The sequence below is a fragment of the Prunus dulcis genome, chromosome 3 (assembly GCF_902201215.1).
Source record: "Prunus dulcis chromosome 3, ALMONDv2, whole genome shotgun sequence".
Classification (NCBI taxonomy): Eukaryota; Viridiplantae; Streptophyta; class Magnoliopsida; order Rosales; family Rosaceae; genus Prunus; species Prunus dulcis.
Window position 1 is genome coordinate 8,208,408 of NC_047652.1, and position 16,499 is coordinate 8,224,906.

The 16,499-nt window shown below is 36.7% G+C and overlaps 1 protein-coding gene and 1 long non-coding RNA gene across 3 annotated transcripts; one reads left to right on the forward strand and one right to left on the reverse strand.

Annotated features, from left to right (window-relative positions):
• Positions 1-739: 739 nt before the first annotated feature.
• Positions 740-1,879, reverse strand: LOC117622835. Of its 2 annotated transcripts, none has more exons than XR_004585039.1 (3): positions 1,639-1,879; positions 1,444-1,555; positions 740-911 (listed from the first exon to the last, which is right to left on the reverse strand). It is a non-coding gene; the product is annotated as an uncharacterized LOC117622835 (long non-coding RNA). The 2 variants fall into 2 exon arrangements; XR_004585040.1 differs by having other exon boundaries at positions 740-1,187.
• A 5,765-nt stretch (positions 1,880-7,644) lies between these two features.
• LOC117623347 (ACT domain-containing protein ACR11-like) lies at positions 7,645-11,872 on the forward strand. The gene is made up of 10 exons (XM_034354289.1): positions 7,645-8,133; positions 8,960-9,017; positions 9,113-9,250; positions 9,391-9,485; positions 9,989-10,073; positions 10,181-10,240; positions 10,661-10,716; positions 10,928-11,033; positions 11,177-11,245; positions 11,600-11,872. The coding sequence occupies exons 1-10, from the start codon at positions 7,979-7,981 to the stop codon at positions 11,660-11,662; spliced, it is 885 nt and encodes a 294-aa protein (XP_034210180.1). The 5' UTR covers positions 7,645-7,978; the 3' UTR covers positions 11,663-11,872.
• Positions 11,873-16,499: the final 4,627 nt, after the last annotated feature.

Consider the following 16,499-nt stretch of genomic DNA (forward strand, 5'->3'; position numbering starts at 1 on the left):
AGAGATTAAAGCAAAAAGAACACACAATAATCATTGGTGGATCTTTTGTCAATTAGACATGCTACCCAATCATTATAAAAGAATGCCTAAATTTGATGGGATTCTTCAGTAAACCACAAAACTATCGCCAACTAAAAATCCTATATACAGTAGTAAAATGCTTGTGGTTGATACATGTACTGATATACTTGATTGATTGCAAAGACCAAATTAGGTCTTGTCCAGGTTAAGTATTGTAAAACACCCACTACATATTTGTAGGAAGAAAGATCCTAGAATAGATAACAAGAATTAGACATCACTACTAAAAAAAAAATATCAACGACGGACATTGGTGTCCACAAAAGGGATTTGTATTGGCATTGGTATTCACAAAAGTTTTGTATTGACACTTTTGGTGCCCAATTTAGGTTGACCTATTTAGAGCTCGTTTGGAAGTGATTCTGGAGAAGCTAATAATCAATTGTAGGGGTGGGCACGGTCCGGTTTGGACCGGTTTTCTCATAAAATTAGAACCTAAACCGGAAATGAAGACCGGTTCGGTCCGGTCCGGTTTTGACAAAAATCCACAAGTAAGCCCGAACCAATCCGAACCTACCCGATTCCGGTTCGGTTCCCGGTTCTCACGGTTTTGGGCTTGTTGTAAAGCCCATTTTATTTTCTTGGGTATTTAAGCTTTAAGACCATCTGATTTTTAATATTTTTGGGCTTCAACATCACAATTGGCCCAATTCCCATATTGAAACAACCACTATTCTTTGTCAAAAATAATAAAACAATCCAATATTCAATTTAAAATTACAACCCAACAAAAAAATACATAATAAAACAAAATAAATTACAATCAAATTTAAAATTACAACTCCATTCTTTTGCTCTTTTGTTGCTGCATCTCCGAACACCAAGTGAACCTACCAGATCCATGTATTGCCATCAATAATCTAAATTTGTGGAAAATAAAAACATAACTCCGGAAACCCAGAAGTGAAAATGGATCAAGAAATGCAACAGCAAAAGAAAATTATCAGAAAACTAGACCATTTTCATGATCAAAGACAGCCAAATGAGTTACCTGCTTGCCCATTTTGATAACAACATACACTGCTTCTCATGTCTCTAACATGTTCTCAGAATACCCAGAATACCCATCATGTTCTCTATTGGATCCAGATTTATGTTTGTTTTTTCTTCACAGATTGAGACAACCACATGCACATATTCAGACAACCACAACCCAATCCAATTTGATATATATTTGATATACTGGAACTTCAATTTGATATAGTTTCAATCTGCCTTATTTCAATTCATTTCTTCTTTTGACAGCATAATATCAAGATAGGCATATAAAATACTTTTCATATCACCAAGAAGTGCTAATCAATTTGATAAAATACAAGCAGTTGGCATTTGGAGGTTTTTTGGCGCATCACAGTGACATACCTGAGAGAGAGAGAGAGAGAGAGAGAGAGAGAGAGGATAAGATGAAGAGGTGGATTGCTGGATCTGCGAACTGCTGGTGCTGGATCTGCAAATTGTTGGAGGACAGAGGAAGCTGCGAATTGCAGACAGAGAGAGTTGGTCAGAGAATCGAAGGGGGAAAAGGAAAAAAAAGGAAAAAAAGATAGAGAATCTAACCTGTATGACGACGACGACTATGAAAGGTGGCGACTGAGAGGAGCAGCGGCTGAGAGAGGTGTGGTTGAGAGAGAGGTTTGGCTGAGAGTGAGGTTTGCCTGAGAGAGAGGAGGATGGCTGAGAGAGAGCTTCGGCGGCGCGACGGCTGAAGGATAAAGAGGATGGCTGAGAGAGAGAAAGGCTGAGAGAAAGGTTTGGGTGAGAGAGAGGATGGCTGAGAGAGAGGTTTGGTGCAGACAGAGGTTTCGGCGGCTGAAGGAGAGAGGAAACGAAATGGGAGGATGAAGGAAGAAAGAAAACCCTAATCGCGTTATAATTTTTGTGATGAATGTGTGTGCACGCGCCTACGGTAACATCATACACAACCAATAAAAAATGGCCACATGTTAAAAAATATATATAATATAAATATATATAATATAAAAATATATAAAATAATTATATTGGACCGGTTCGGTTTTGGATTTGTGCGGTTTTTGACTTTTTTGGTCAATACAGTTTTTTTTGGATTTTTTCGGTTCGATTTGGTTCGGTTTTGCGGTTTTGCGGTTCCAATGCCCACCCCTAATCAATTGTATGGAGAAACACTTCTCCAAATAATTACTTTAAGTGATTTTATGAAGAAGTGCATGGGAGGTGCTTCTCTCCAGAAGTGATTCTAGCCTATCTAGAATCACTCTCAAATGAGCCCTTAGTGTCCAATATACTAATTTAGTATAATGGGCACCAAAAGTATTAATGCAAACTGTTCACCCGTTTTGAGTTTATTCCTGAGATGGAAGGGCAAATTTCCCCACTGCCTTGGAAACCATTGATTGGTCAACAAGTCAGCTTTCTTTGGTGTATGAGCGTGCCACTACTAGCAATAAAGATTCTAGCAGACCTCTTTAAAACAGATAACTTGCACCCCAAGTTACTGATTTCTAAACAAATGATTATGAATTTGGGTGGGGAATATCTCTCAAGTAAGTTCTTTTTCTTGCCTCAGACTGGTGATGACTTCACAATTTATCTCAGTATAAAATTGGTAATTCTTGCCAGAATAATGGATAATAAAGTGGACTGTTTTAGATAGAGCTACAAAGGAAGAAATCAACTCTAGAAAAGCAAAAAGAAAGCTGGAACTTCATTCCTGTCTCGATAGAAGTTTCTGATCCGGGCTGGACTGGGTATGTCTGGGCTAGACTGGATTTTCAACAACTTCAACTGCTCAGTTTCAGCTGTAGATCGATACCAAAGTTTAATTTTGGCAGAGCTTTAATCTACTTCAAGCTTTGGGAGGCTTTTGAGCGGGCAGAACTGCAGCTTTTTCAATTTGAAGGGACATAAGTGGCTGTTCTTAAGAACCTAATGAGCTGGAAACTGCATTGTGAATTTTGTTGAGGTTTTCATATTTGAGAAAACTCAAACTCTGCTTGTCTTGGCTTTTGCTGAACCAAATTCGTAATGAGAGAGATCTCGTTTTGAATGTCTTATCTTTTTAAGTCTGAACTTTGTGAATTCTTATCTAAAACTATTTTTTTCTTGTGGTTCAAGTGAGCTTTTGGTTGAATTTTGGTTGTTTGTTTGATTGATGAAAATTGAGTGTCCTAGATTCTGTTCACCTTTTCTAGTATTTATAAGGAAATGCTTTGGAGTAGGGTTTCATTCTTCTAATAATGGGCCGCAAAAATTCTCAAAAGATCTTTTTATTTTTAAATGCAAAGGAAGAAAAAAAGTTTTAATCAATGTTGGCAGATAAGCTCTCAACAGTCAGTTCTCAAGATCACTTCCCTGTTTTTCCTGAAAGAGAACCTAACCCCTTTTTAATTTCCAACTGCCCCCCTGTGAGAGCTCAAACCATGATGGTTAGTTTGATTCTCAGTTTGAACAGCTCCCTGTCTTCCTGCTTATCTCTTTTTGAAAGTATGACCTGCTTATCTTTTGGGAGAATCACCCTTTTTTTTGGAGTAGAAGAAATATATCTAAATATTTTATACATAAAAAATAGGGGTTTGATCTTCTGATGGCAGAGATTTTTAGAGAGGTCTTCTCCTAGTTTGCCTGCTTTTGACTAACATACTTTGTCAAATTAGTTGAAAATGTTGACTTTTCAATGTCAGAGAAAAGAGATTTCACATGGGTCTGTTTTTTTTATTTTTCTTCTTTCTTTAATCATGTTGGGCCTGCTCTGATTTTTCTGGAATCAAACCAAGGGATGGCTTGCTCTTTTCTTTTCAAGGCCCAAGTTTTTGTTTTGCCACCGTTTGATAGATCCTAGGCTGGGTTCTTTTGGATTTTTGGGTTTTTTGATTTCCTGTTTATTTTTGCAAAGTCCGGGTCTGGGCCCGTAGTGTTTGGGCTGAGTGTATAATCTTGGCCCAATTCAAGGGAACGTTGGTGGCTAGTTTAAAAATTGCTATGGGCTTTGTGACCTTGGGCTAGGTGTGCCAAATTAAGCCCAAACACAAACTCCTTTTATGGACACCAACGTTCATGCCTATTGATCCCTTGTTTTATTAGTGCATCCTGTAAGAACCAAGAGGCGTGGAAAAAGCACTAGTACCTAAGAAATTAGTTCTTTTGAAAAGATCATATGTATTCTTGGTCTCAAATGCAAACATGCCTTGAGAGGTCTTATGAATTTCCAGTCCAAGGAAAAAATGAAGTGGGCCAAAATTCTTAAATGCATAAAGGGTAGTTTTTGTTTTTTTTTATTTAAATTTTTTTATTTTAAAGATAAAGACGATAGATTGCACTTATAATTAGGTACAAAGGGCGTTAGCCAGAAGAGCCAATACAAATGCAGATAACCACACAAGGTTATTACAAATACGGAATTGCAGTAACCACAAGGGTTAATCCAAATAGGGAGGACTCCATTGGCAACATCATGCGCACAAGTGTACCTCCACACATAGCGAGGGCCAAAGAAATTCCTGTTTGGGCCCAAAAAGAATTCGCATGCCAGCCCACTTCTCACAAAGGCCCACAAAATAGAAAAGACGGAGGACTGGACTTTGATTCAAAAAAATAGAGAAAGCCCAAAACCAAATCAAAAGGCCCATGCCTTTTACAAAATGGCAGAGTTGTAAAAATGTCAAGATTAAATGGCAATCAACCACTGAAGCAGATCAATAAAAATTTGAAAGAAAAATTGGATTGGGCCCAGCTTCTGGCTCACCACTGATCTCAAAACCCAGAGTGCAAAGTCAGCAGATCGTTTTGGAAAGTCTATTCTTAGAACCCACGTGACTACCTGACTTAGAAAAGTCAACAATTTCAACTATCACAAGAGAGTTGATTGGGAATTAAATGAAAGCAGGTCATTAGCAGAAAGACTTCTCTGAACTCTGGGGCTAAAAGATCATAATCCTTTTGTATACAATTCTGCGTCAGGGCAGATGATCTTTCCAAGAGATAAGCAAACTACAATCTCAAAGAGATAAGTGGAAAGCAGGGAGTTGTTCAAATAGACAAATCAAAACTAACCATCACAGCTCTAAACTCTTACAAGGAGCAGTTAAATTGGAAGAAGGGTTAGGATTTCTTTCAAGAAAAACAGGGAAGTGATTGCCTTAGGAACTGACTATTGAGGGCTTATCTGCCAGAATTGATAAAACCCCTTTTTCTTTGCATTTAAAAATGAGCAATTTTTTGAGAATTTTTGCCACCCATTATTAAAAGAATTAGAAACCCTACTCCAAAACATTTCTTATAAATATAAGAGAGGGTGAACAGAGCAAAATACATTCAAATCAAACAACCAAAAAAATCAACCAAAGACAAAAACTCAAAATGATCACTTGATCTTTGAGAACCTTCAAACAAATTGAAGCAACCAAAAGCTCATTTGAGCCAAAAAAGAAGCCGGCTATAGATCAGAACTTCCAGTTCAGACTTAGAGAAATAAGTCATTCAAAACAAGATTCCTCTCGTTACAAATTTGGTTTAGCAAAAGCCAAAACAAGCAGAGTCTGGATTTTTACGAATATGAAACCTCAACAAATTTATGAAGAGTCCTGATCAAGCAGAACAGGTATCACAGTGCAGTTCCAGTTCAATGAATCCTCAAGTCCAGCCACTTCTGCCCCTTTCAGACTGAAGAGGCCCCAATTTTGCCCGTTCAAAAAGCCTTCCAAGGCTTGAAATAGATTAAAGCTTTGCCAAACTTGAACGTTGGTATCAATTTACAGCTGAAGCTTAGCAGTTGAAGTTGTTGACAGCTCAATCCAGTACATGCTTACCCAGTCCAGCCCGGATCAGAAGTGTCTATCCAGGCAGAAATGGAAGTCCAGCCTTCCTTTGTGTTTCTAAAGTTGATTTTTCCCTTTTGAGTTTTGTAAAAGGTACTTCTGCCTAAAAATAGTTTACTATCTTATCATTTATTCTGGCCAGAATTACCAGTTTTGTAGTGTAAAAAATTGTGAAGTCCTCACCAGTCTGAGGTAAGAAAAGAACTTACTTGAGAGATATTCCTCACCCAAATTCACAATCGCTTGTCTAGAAATCATTAACTTGGGGCGCAAATTATCCATTTTTAAGAAGTCTGTTAGAATTTTTATTACTAGCAGTGGCACGCTCGCACACTAAAGAAAGTTGACTTGTTGACCAGTCAATGATTTTCAAGGCAATGAAGAACTTTACCCTTCCATCATAGGAGCAAACACAAAATGGGTGAACAATTTCGACATAAAAATCGCAAGCTTGCAAAAGTTAGACATAGACCATAACACACATCAACACACAAAACTACAACTGCAAACTACAATTTTTAAACTCTCACAAGTAGAGACTACAAACACGCAACAAACTCAAAAATAATTGATGCACTTACTACAAACTAAAACATCATGAGCACAATTTGTCCATGTAGGTTGATTTATTTACAAATCATGCCACTACATCTTTAGTTGGTTGCTAATAGTTTTTCAATCACCAAATTAAGGCAAATGAATAATACCTCACTGCACATTTATGTTTCCACTTCCATAAATAATGGGCTACAATCAATCTACTTCAAATATTCTCTCCTAACCTCCTAGGGTTAGGTAAATTCATACTAGGTACATAATAGTTAATGTACCTATAAAAGTTGGGTAGGTAAATTATTTTCACAAAATAACTACGATATACCCATAATAGGTAAATTACAAGTTATATTATTGCATAATAGTCAATTATTAGATAAATTATATCCAAATGCGTTTATAAAAGTTGGGTATATTATTTGAATAATAAGTAAATTCACACTAGGTACATTATTTTTCATAAAAGAAGTAATAGGTACGTTATTTTTTCAACATAAAAATATATGTATGCTATTATATTTTTAAAACAATAATATAATAGATAATTAATCACGTTTATTTCATAAATAAATTTTTTAAAAATATTTTCTTATTAAATAAACCAATTAGGTATATTAAATATGAATTTATTGTTAAATTTTAAAAAGTTTCCAAATTAATTTGTACATCCATTTGGAGATCTTTCCAAATTCAACATTTGTCATTAGTTACAATTCAATTAAAAAAAATTTCTATATTGGTTCCTATATTAATATACAAAATATAATAATGGCTTAGTTTGGGGTATTTTGGGAATTAAAAAAGTACAATAAATTCGATTTTGTGATTAATTAGGTAACTTGCCGAGTTGAATCCTAGTCATCAAGTTTTATTTAGGATAAAAAAAAATTCATACAAACAAAAATAAAGAAATGAGTTGTAGTTAAGTCAAACTAAATTTACTATAAAATAAAATAGGATGCAGATGCATGTGACTCTACTACTTCATGAGAGAGAGAGAGAGAGAGAGAGAGAGAGAGAGAGAGAGAGAGGAGTGTAAGCATAAGATGGACACACAGGAAGCACAATCTTAAAATCTTAATCTTAAAATCTTAATTCTTGACCAAACGCGTCGCTGTTGTTGACACCTACCAGGTAATGCAGTTGGACTCCTTAAAAACAAATATCTAAAAAAGAAAGTTACCGGATGAGATGATGAATGGACGTTGGGGAAAATTTCCTATGACAGGATAATTTGGTTTTTCTTATTTATTTTTAAATTGAAAATAAAGGGAAAATGGGGACGAAAACAAAGAACGAAGGAGAAGTAAGCAAAGCAAGATAAAACAGTTTCCTCTTCCTATATCGAATGGCGCATATTACGATGTATATTGGTCCCCTAGTTGTTTCTTCTTCTTCTTCTTGTCCGAACCCATTTTCCACATTTCCATTTCTTCTCCAAATTTACCATGCTTTCTGATTTGGGTTCATTCTAGTCCCTCTTATTTATCTCCTTCTTCTATCCATTTGCATTTCCTTTTCATTCTGGTTTGTTAATTTTTAAGCTCAAAATGGCTGTGGCTATGGCTTCTTGCAGTCTTGGGGTTAACTTGAATAGTAACTGTAGTTTGAAAAAACCCCTTGCAATTCCATTACAAACTGGGGCTACAGTACAAGGGTCCTTTGGGTTTGGTTCTAAAAGCTTCTTCATTGTTCAGAAGGGAAGGTATGGTATATATGCTCACTGTTTTATTGGAATTTATTGATTTGTTATTTTCTTTGATGGGCATGTCTTGCTTTCTTATCTGGTTTTCAGAATTTGATTGTTTTACATAGAAAGTGATCAAACGCTTTGAGATTTTGACATTATGGGCCCACTGCCTTTCCTATTCTGGTTATAGAATTCTTTGGTTTCTGTTTCTTGGGTTGTTTTGTTTGGTGTTTATCTTATTTGAAGTCTCTAATACTCTGAAGTCTGAATGATATTTGCTCAACGATGCTATTGTTCTTGGGTTACTTGTAATTTCTGGGATTGTGCTTATGCTGAATTGTCGTTTGATGCTTCTCTGCAATTTTTTCCTGTATTGGTCCAAAAAAGAAGTCTTAATAAGTTAATCGACTTGTATATTGTGGTTAAAAAGAATTCCTGAATATGCAGTCTTTTTTATATCAGCTTGCCATTAGTATGAGCTTTGCAGTCAATATTGACTCATTTTATAAGAGTTTTTTATAAGAGTTTGTTCAGTATGTGACTGTAAATATCATCATGTATTTGGTACTTGAGGTTGGAATTATCAGATATTGTCTGAGCTCTCTGAATCTACCAGCTCTTGAACCTTTGAGTCCAAGGCCTTGATTGTGGCTTGAATTCAAGCCACAAGGAGAGCTGATAGATTTTTGGTAGTAGTGTTTAGTACATTTAAAAATTCCTGTATTGGCATCTTACAGTTAGATTAAGTTACCTTAGCTGAATATTCTTGATGTATGCAAGCATTAAATTGGGGTCTTGCATCTATTCTTTATCTTTTAAAAGTGTGCCGAATCTTTGGCAGATTGTTATCTTCATCAACTTCAACTACTCCACAAGCCTCTTCTGCTACAGCTGTGGAGGTAGTTAATAAATTTGAGTTTGTAATCAGTAATATTTGAATATTAACTTGCTGAATACCTCATTTTTGTACTGGGTGTTTGATGTCAAAAAATAGGGTGGTAAACCTGATGGAATTCAAAGTGAAACTGACAAGATCCCAATTCCCAAAGTTATTATTGATCAAGACTCTGACCCAAATGCAACTGTGGTGGAGATAACATTTGGAGACCGGCTGGGAGCTCTTCTTGATACTGTATAGAGCATTACTCACTGCTTCCAACAATATTGTTTGTCTATTATTTTGCTCCTGCATAGATGTTTAAATATTTTGAATGATCTGTCTTAGTGTCTATGTCTGAACATATAATTCAACTTTCATTAACTGGGTCTCAGATGAGTGCGCTTAGGAACCTTGGCCTGAATGTTGTCAAGGCCAATGTCTATTTGGATTCTTCTGGAAAGCACAACAAGTTTGCCATCACCAGAGCGTGAGTATGCTTTACAGATAGATGACCGCGTGGCCTTGTATTAAGTATAGTTTTGGGTTGTTTCTATGCTAGTGTTAATACTTGTCAATTTGCAATTGATTGCAATGATCTCTTTTCTGCTTGTTCTGCTTCTCTGTCTGGCTTTAATTTTCTTTTCCTTGTTGTGCATAGATACTTCCATACTTGTGGTATTATTGATTGCTGATTAGATTTATGTACTGCCAAAGTGCTGACTTCAATTCAGATATTATATATTTATATTATATCATCGTTTTCTTTACTAAAGAGGTTCTATATGATGAAGTTCGTCCTTATTTCATGTGTTTCTAATGCAAAGTTATGGCACCTAAAAATTAGGGGGAAGCAGTATTTCTTTAATGCCAGTAAAAAATTAGCTTCTCAATTAAATCTTAAACCTGCAATTATGGTGAGCTTAACGGATCTGTGGTTCCAATAGCTGCTGCATACACATTTATTGATTCGATGGTGGGGTTTGTTTGCAGTGATACTGGTAGGAAAGTAGAAGATCCAGAATTGCTTGAGGCTATTCGTTTGACAATTATAAATAATCTGATAGAGTATCATCCGGTATTCTTTCTTAACCATTTCCATTTGTTCTTGAGATAGTAATTGTTGTAATCTGTTTAGAATTTCCACCGTTGTAGCTTTCTTAGTCAATCAAATTTGTGGTCCAGGAATCAAGTTCCCAGTTAGCGATGGGAGCAGCGTTTGGAATTGTTCCGCCACCAGAACAGGTTCTTGAACTTAATTATTTTAATTTGCACAAAGTTTGGGTAGTTGAAGCTTCATGTAGGTACCATGCATCTGTGCACTCTCAGTTTCCAAAAATACAGCGCAAATTTTTCATGTTCTAGCATGCACACATAATGCATGTGTTTCTTGTTTTGAGGTTTCTCATTTGAAATTCACTTCAAAAGCATTGCCTTTTCCAATTCTAGTCATTCTGGAGAATAATTCACTTCTCTGCTTCATGAGTAGCTATTCCCTAGTTATTTGATCATTGAGAATAACTATTCTTGCCACTCCCTCTCAATTTTGTTCACTTTTAAGGTAAGGTATTGACTTGAAATTTGATCACGGTCACATCTTTAACTTCCAAAGAGCATTACATCCCACAATTTTGTCCCGATTCAAACTCGTTTTTAATTCCTCAGGTTGATGTGGATGTAGCAACCCACATAAGCATCAGTGATGATGGCCCCAACCGAAGGTAATGTGCATCATTCTTTCTTGATAGGATGGGCTTTTGCAAACCAGCGGCCATTTCCCATACGCCAAAATTGTTGGTGCTGCAGGCCCACACCAGCCTTTAACTGTTATGCATGACTGACATCCTGTTTTAACTAATCGGGTCTGCTAATGATTATTTTTGGTTATTACATTTGTCTGTCTTCATTTATTCTAATATTAGATTTCTGCAGTTTGCTTTATGTGGAATCAGCTGATCGCCCTGGATTACTGGTGGATCTTGTAAAGACTGTAACTGACATTGATGTTGCTGTAGAATCAGGAGAATTCGACACTGAGGTATGGTCTTGTCTCACTTACCATTGCAGCTTCAATTTTTATTTCTCTTTTTTTCCTTCTCTAGTATCCAAGTTTGTTGAGCTCATCTCTACTCTTTCTTTTTGATAATGAAGTTCATTTCTTATTATTGTCTTTGGATTTAGGGGTTGTTGGCCAAGGCAAAGTTTCACGTTAGCTACAGGGGTAAACCTCTCATCAAGCCTCTCCAGCAGGTAACCTAGCATTATGGCAATGTTAGAGCATCGGATTTCATATATATTAGCGGTTGATGTGGTCAAAGCTAAACTGTTTTCCAGTTTTCTGAGAGAGTTCAATCGTCCACCAACTTTACCATTTTGATTAATTTGAAATAGATGCTTCCCATACTGACAGCCTTTATTTCCTGAAAGAACACAAAATTGTAGATGCTATGGTTGATTCTGTTATGAATGATAAGATTGTGACTGAGACTGCTGAGTTGAGCCTACCCTTGTAGTCAATCTCATTCCAGATTTTACAAGGCATAGGGTCTACTCTTCCCATTATGCCTCAATACTGACTGTTCAATTTGCTACCAATTTTTGCAGGTTCTTGCTAACAGTTTGCGGTATTACTTGAGGCGACCAATGACTGAGGAGGGGAGTTTTTGAGCCATGTGGACTACATTTTCATGAAGTATACTTGGAATTTCTTCAACGAAGCTAAGCGAAATTCTGGAACACTGTTGCAACCTTTTTATTCTGTTGAAGAAAATAGGGACAAAAAAAAAAGAAAGATATAAGAGTCGGGAAATGTAATCAAATGTAGAATATTATTGTCCAAATTGTTGTAATAATGTCATGGTTACCCTTCTTCCTTTAGCCACTTGCTTTGTTTTGCTTTCTGCAATAAATATAGAATAGAGGCCAAGAGCCTAATAGTAATAGCAGAGTAAAACATGCGAATAAAGTGACCAACTCATGCTTTTCTTCTGAAGTAAAGTATAGAGTACATGGATCCCGAGCTTTTGCATTTAACAATTGTGCATTTATTTATTGTTTCAATAATTTAATGACTATGACAAGTCAAACTCAATTTAACGGCTAAGTTAACACTGTTAAGTCCATATAAATATTTTTTTTTTGGGTAACTAAGTCTATATAAAATTAAAAAGCTAAAAACAACCAATTAAAATAAAAAATAAAAACCCCTGACAGCCACTCTACACCCACAAGCAGTAGTAGTACCTCTTCCCTCTTTAGAGCAACTCCACCCATTTGCCCTTAGCCATGGCAATGGTGGAGCTTGGGCGACCACTATTCACGTGAATAGTGGTTGCCCTTGCAAATAGTAATTTGTGTTTCCACCCGTTGCCCTAGCTAAGGGCAATTACTATTCATTTTTTTGTTTTTTCCTCATATTTTTTAATGAAAATAATTAATTTGGGTAATATTTTCAGATAAGATTTTCGGGTTCCTACGTGTCAAGACTATTCATAATCGGATAAAATTTCCGGATAAGATTTTTGGATTCAAATTTCGGATGAATTTCAAAATTCAAATTTCAGATAAATTTTTGGGTTCAAATTTCGAATGAATTTCAAAATTCAAATTTCAGATAAATTTGGGTTCAAATTTCGGATGAATTTCAAAATTCAAATTCATATAAGGATTTTCAAATTTCAGATAAGATTTTCATCCAATCAAATCAAGCCACGTGGCATGTCTATCTTGCCAAAATTTTCTATAAAACCAGAGGCTCAGCTCATACCTCTCACACCACATCTTTCTATATTTTCATTTCTCAGAGTTTAGAATTCATACTTCATTCATTCTCAATGGAAGATTTTAGGAGATGCTTGGAGAGGCAAGAGCGAGAAACAAATGAGAGAAACCGTAGAGCAGATGAAATCAATGAGTTGCAGAGACAAGTCGATGAACAAGTTGTCATAGCAGTGGCTTTGCAAGATGAAGAGAACCAAGGTCGCCGCCGTGGTTCACAAGTCGGCCGCCGCCGGAATGTGGACAGATATAGGCATTCTCGGGGTAAGAATCTTTTGGAAGATTATTTTATCCCAACTTTTTTGTACTCTGATGTTGATTTTCGAAGGCGATTTAGAATGCAACCCCATTTGTTCAATAAAGTCATGCATGATATTTGCAATTATGATGCATACTTTGTTCAAAAGTGTGATGCTACTAGGGTTTTGGGGCTTCTTCCGGAGCAAAAGCTTACAGCTGTTATACGAATGTTGGCGTATGGAGCATCTGCTGATCAGGTGGATGAGATTACCCGGATGGGGAAGTCCACTACGTTGGAGGCTTTGGTAAGATTTTGTCAAGCAGTTGAAACTCTGTACACTAGGGACTACCTGCGTAGACCTACTCCCAGGGACCTGCAACGGCTTCTACAAAAAGCAGAAGCTCGAGGATTCCCCGGAATGATTGGTAGCATCGACTGCATGCACTGGCAATGGAAGAATTGCCCAACTGCCTGGCAAGGTGATTACGGAAATAGAAAAGGCAAAAAAAGTATCATCCTTGAAGCCGTTGCTGGCTTCGACACATGGGTTTGGCATGCCTTCTTTGGAGTTGCAGGATCCCAAAATGACCTCAACGTGCTGGGTCAATCCTCGGTCTTCAACGATGTATTGAGAGGCCAGGGCCCTAATATCACCTATCAAGTCAACAATACAGTGTACCAGACGGGGTATTATCTAGCTGACGGCATCTACCCGAGGTGGACCACTTTTGTCAAATCCATTCCGAATCCCCGATCCCAGAAGCAAAAATTATTTGCTACCTATCAAGAAGGATACATGAAAGATGTCGAAAGGTGTTTTGGCATCCTTCAAGCTCGGTGGTTGATTATTCGAGGTGCGGCCCGTATGTTTGATGAGGAGATCCTCATAAGCATTATGATGACTTGCATCATCCTCCATAATATGATTGTGGAGGATGAGTACGATTATGATGCTTTATAGGTCTACGAACCGGATCCAATGAACACGGCCTTGACACGGATTTATGAAAGGCCCATGGGGCCAAGTGGAGAACCGTTTGAGCCGGAACCATTGGTGAGGGATGGTCGTTTCATGACCCGGATGATAGATCGATATACAGAGATGCAATCTTCGTATATTCATGAAATGCGTCAAGTTCACTTGATGGAGCATCTATGGGCGGTGAAAGGCAATGAAGATGAATGATGAAGCATAGATGCTTTGGTTATGTTTTATTTAGTTATGGTTTGGTTGTGTTGTTTTTTATTTATTATGGTTTGGTTGTGGTTTGTTATTATTATTGTGCCTTGTTTGTAGTTTTTTTTAATTTTAATTTTGTTTTGTTTGATGTATGGAATATGTTGAATAAAAAGGTATTTTATTGAATGCTTTGTTTATTAAATAAAGAAATCCAATACAAGTCATTAAGAATTACTACTACTAAAATAAAATACATTAATTACAACAACTTTAATAGAAAACATGAAAAATACAAATACATAAAAGGTATGCTAACTAATTTAATGGTTTCCATCATTTAACCAATCCGTGTTGCTAGGCCCATCATCCCGAAAAAGTCTTCTTCTCATAACATCCCTTCATTCTAGCTTCCAAAATTGTTTTGTTTCAGGGGACATATGACTTGTATCCATCGCCATGGTTTCCCGATCTGTCTTGTCCATATCTTTTTTGCGCAAATACTCCCTTTCTCGTGCATACTCTGCTTGAAGGGCCAACTCGTTATCCTAGCGTTTCTGCTCCATTTCAATTCTTATCCAGTTTTGCCTTGCAATTTCCTCCAAAAACTTTGAATTATTATTGCTTGAATTACCCACTTTATTTGTCTTCGCAGCCTTTCGGCCAATGGGCCTCGGTTCCTTTTCGATGGGTGAGTAATGACTCATAGGGGAATCGAGAGGTAAATCTCGTTTAACACAACGGCGGGACCCGTCGGAATAATTATGAAGTGTTTGCAATATTTCACCACCTCCCAACATTCATGATGGTTGAAACTTTTTTTGCCACCCCCGGTTGCACCGAACCACATCTGTGCTTGAATCATCTATTTAACAAAAAAATGGAAATGCAATAAATATTTAAAATATATTGGATATGCAAGTAACAAAAAAAAAAAATAATGAAAATGCAATTAACCTTACAAATAAATTAGAAGTGCAAGAAAATTAAGAAACAATTGGAAATGCAAGAAATATTAACAACATATTTAAAATGCAAGAAATATTAACAAAATATTGAAAATGCAAGAAATATTAACAAAATATTTAAAATGCAATAAATATTAACAAAATATATATATATATTAGGAGATTAAACTTAATAAAACAAAAATTATAAAATACTTACCTCGTTAGTACGATTTTCCCCGCTTCTATAGTTGTCCATCGCTTTTGCCAAGACATCTCTCCATTTTTCCAATTCTTTATTGAGAATTTTTCACCTACTAGATAATGCCATCTCCGTACGAGTAGACCCCGGAATTTTTTCACAAAATTCAGCATGAATTTTTTTCCACATATGAAAAAATTTCATCTCATTGCCGGACATGGGACAATGACAAATTTGGAGCCAAGCCTCACACAAGGATACATCTTCCATAGTGCTCCAAGCCCCTCCGGTTTCGATAGAAGAAGCCATAAAAATAAGAAATAAAAATACAAGGTGAAAGAGAGGAAAATGTTGTGTAAAGAGTGAATAATAGTAGAAGTATAATGAAATGTATGAGGATTGGTGTTGAAAGTGAAGGGTATTGATAGGTATTTATATATATATATAATTTTTAAATCAGAATTTTTGAGAATTTTAAAAAAAAAATTTCGATTTTTTTTCATAATTTTATTGCCCAAAAAATGCCAACCGTTTGATTGGATTCAGAGAAGCAGATCGGAGGGTTTGGGGCGTGACACGTGGCTTCTTCCCGTTGGAGTGGCGTCGCACTGATGTCAGCGTGACGCAGCCCGACTTGATGGCACCCACTCCCAGCCTGGGCTTGGGCTCACCGCTAGAACGAGTTTTTTATTTTGTTTTCCCCCAGCCTTGGGCTCAGCTCATTGCTGGAGTTGCTCTTACTGCCAGCCAACCTCCCCTCTTCTCCCTCCCTCTCTTTCTCTATCTGCCCTCTTTCTCTCTTTACCCCATCATGCTGAATTGAATTTGAGCAATCACGTGCTGGTATGGGATAGAGGCAACAAAGTGGTGCATCGTCCCTTTGTCTATCCTAATGCACCACAATCACCAACCCTAACACCCAATTTGAAACCCATCGGTAAAGCATCAACCTGTCAAAACCAAAATTGAAGAGGAGGGATGTTGGTTGAATTAACAGGAAAGAAAGTGGGGGAGAGAGAGGAGGGGAGGTTTGTAATGACCCAAAACTAAAATTCATATTTAATTAGTAATTTAATTGGATATCGTTTGAGCCTCGACTGGATTTTTCATATTGTGCAATTTTCGGGTTTCAATACTGTTGAGCCGTTGGATCGTACTCA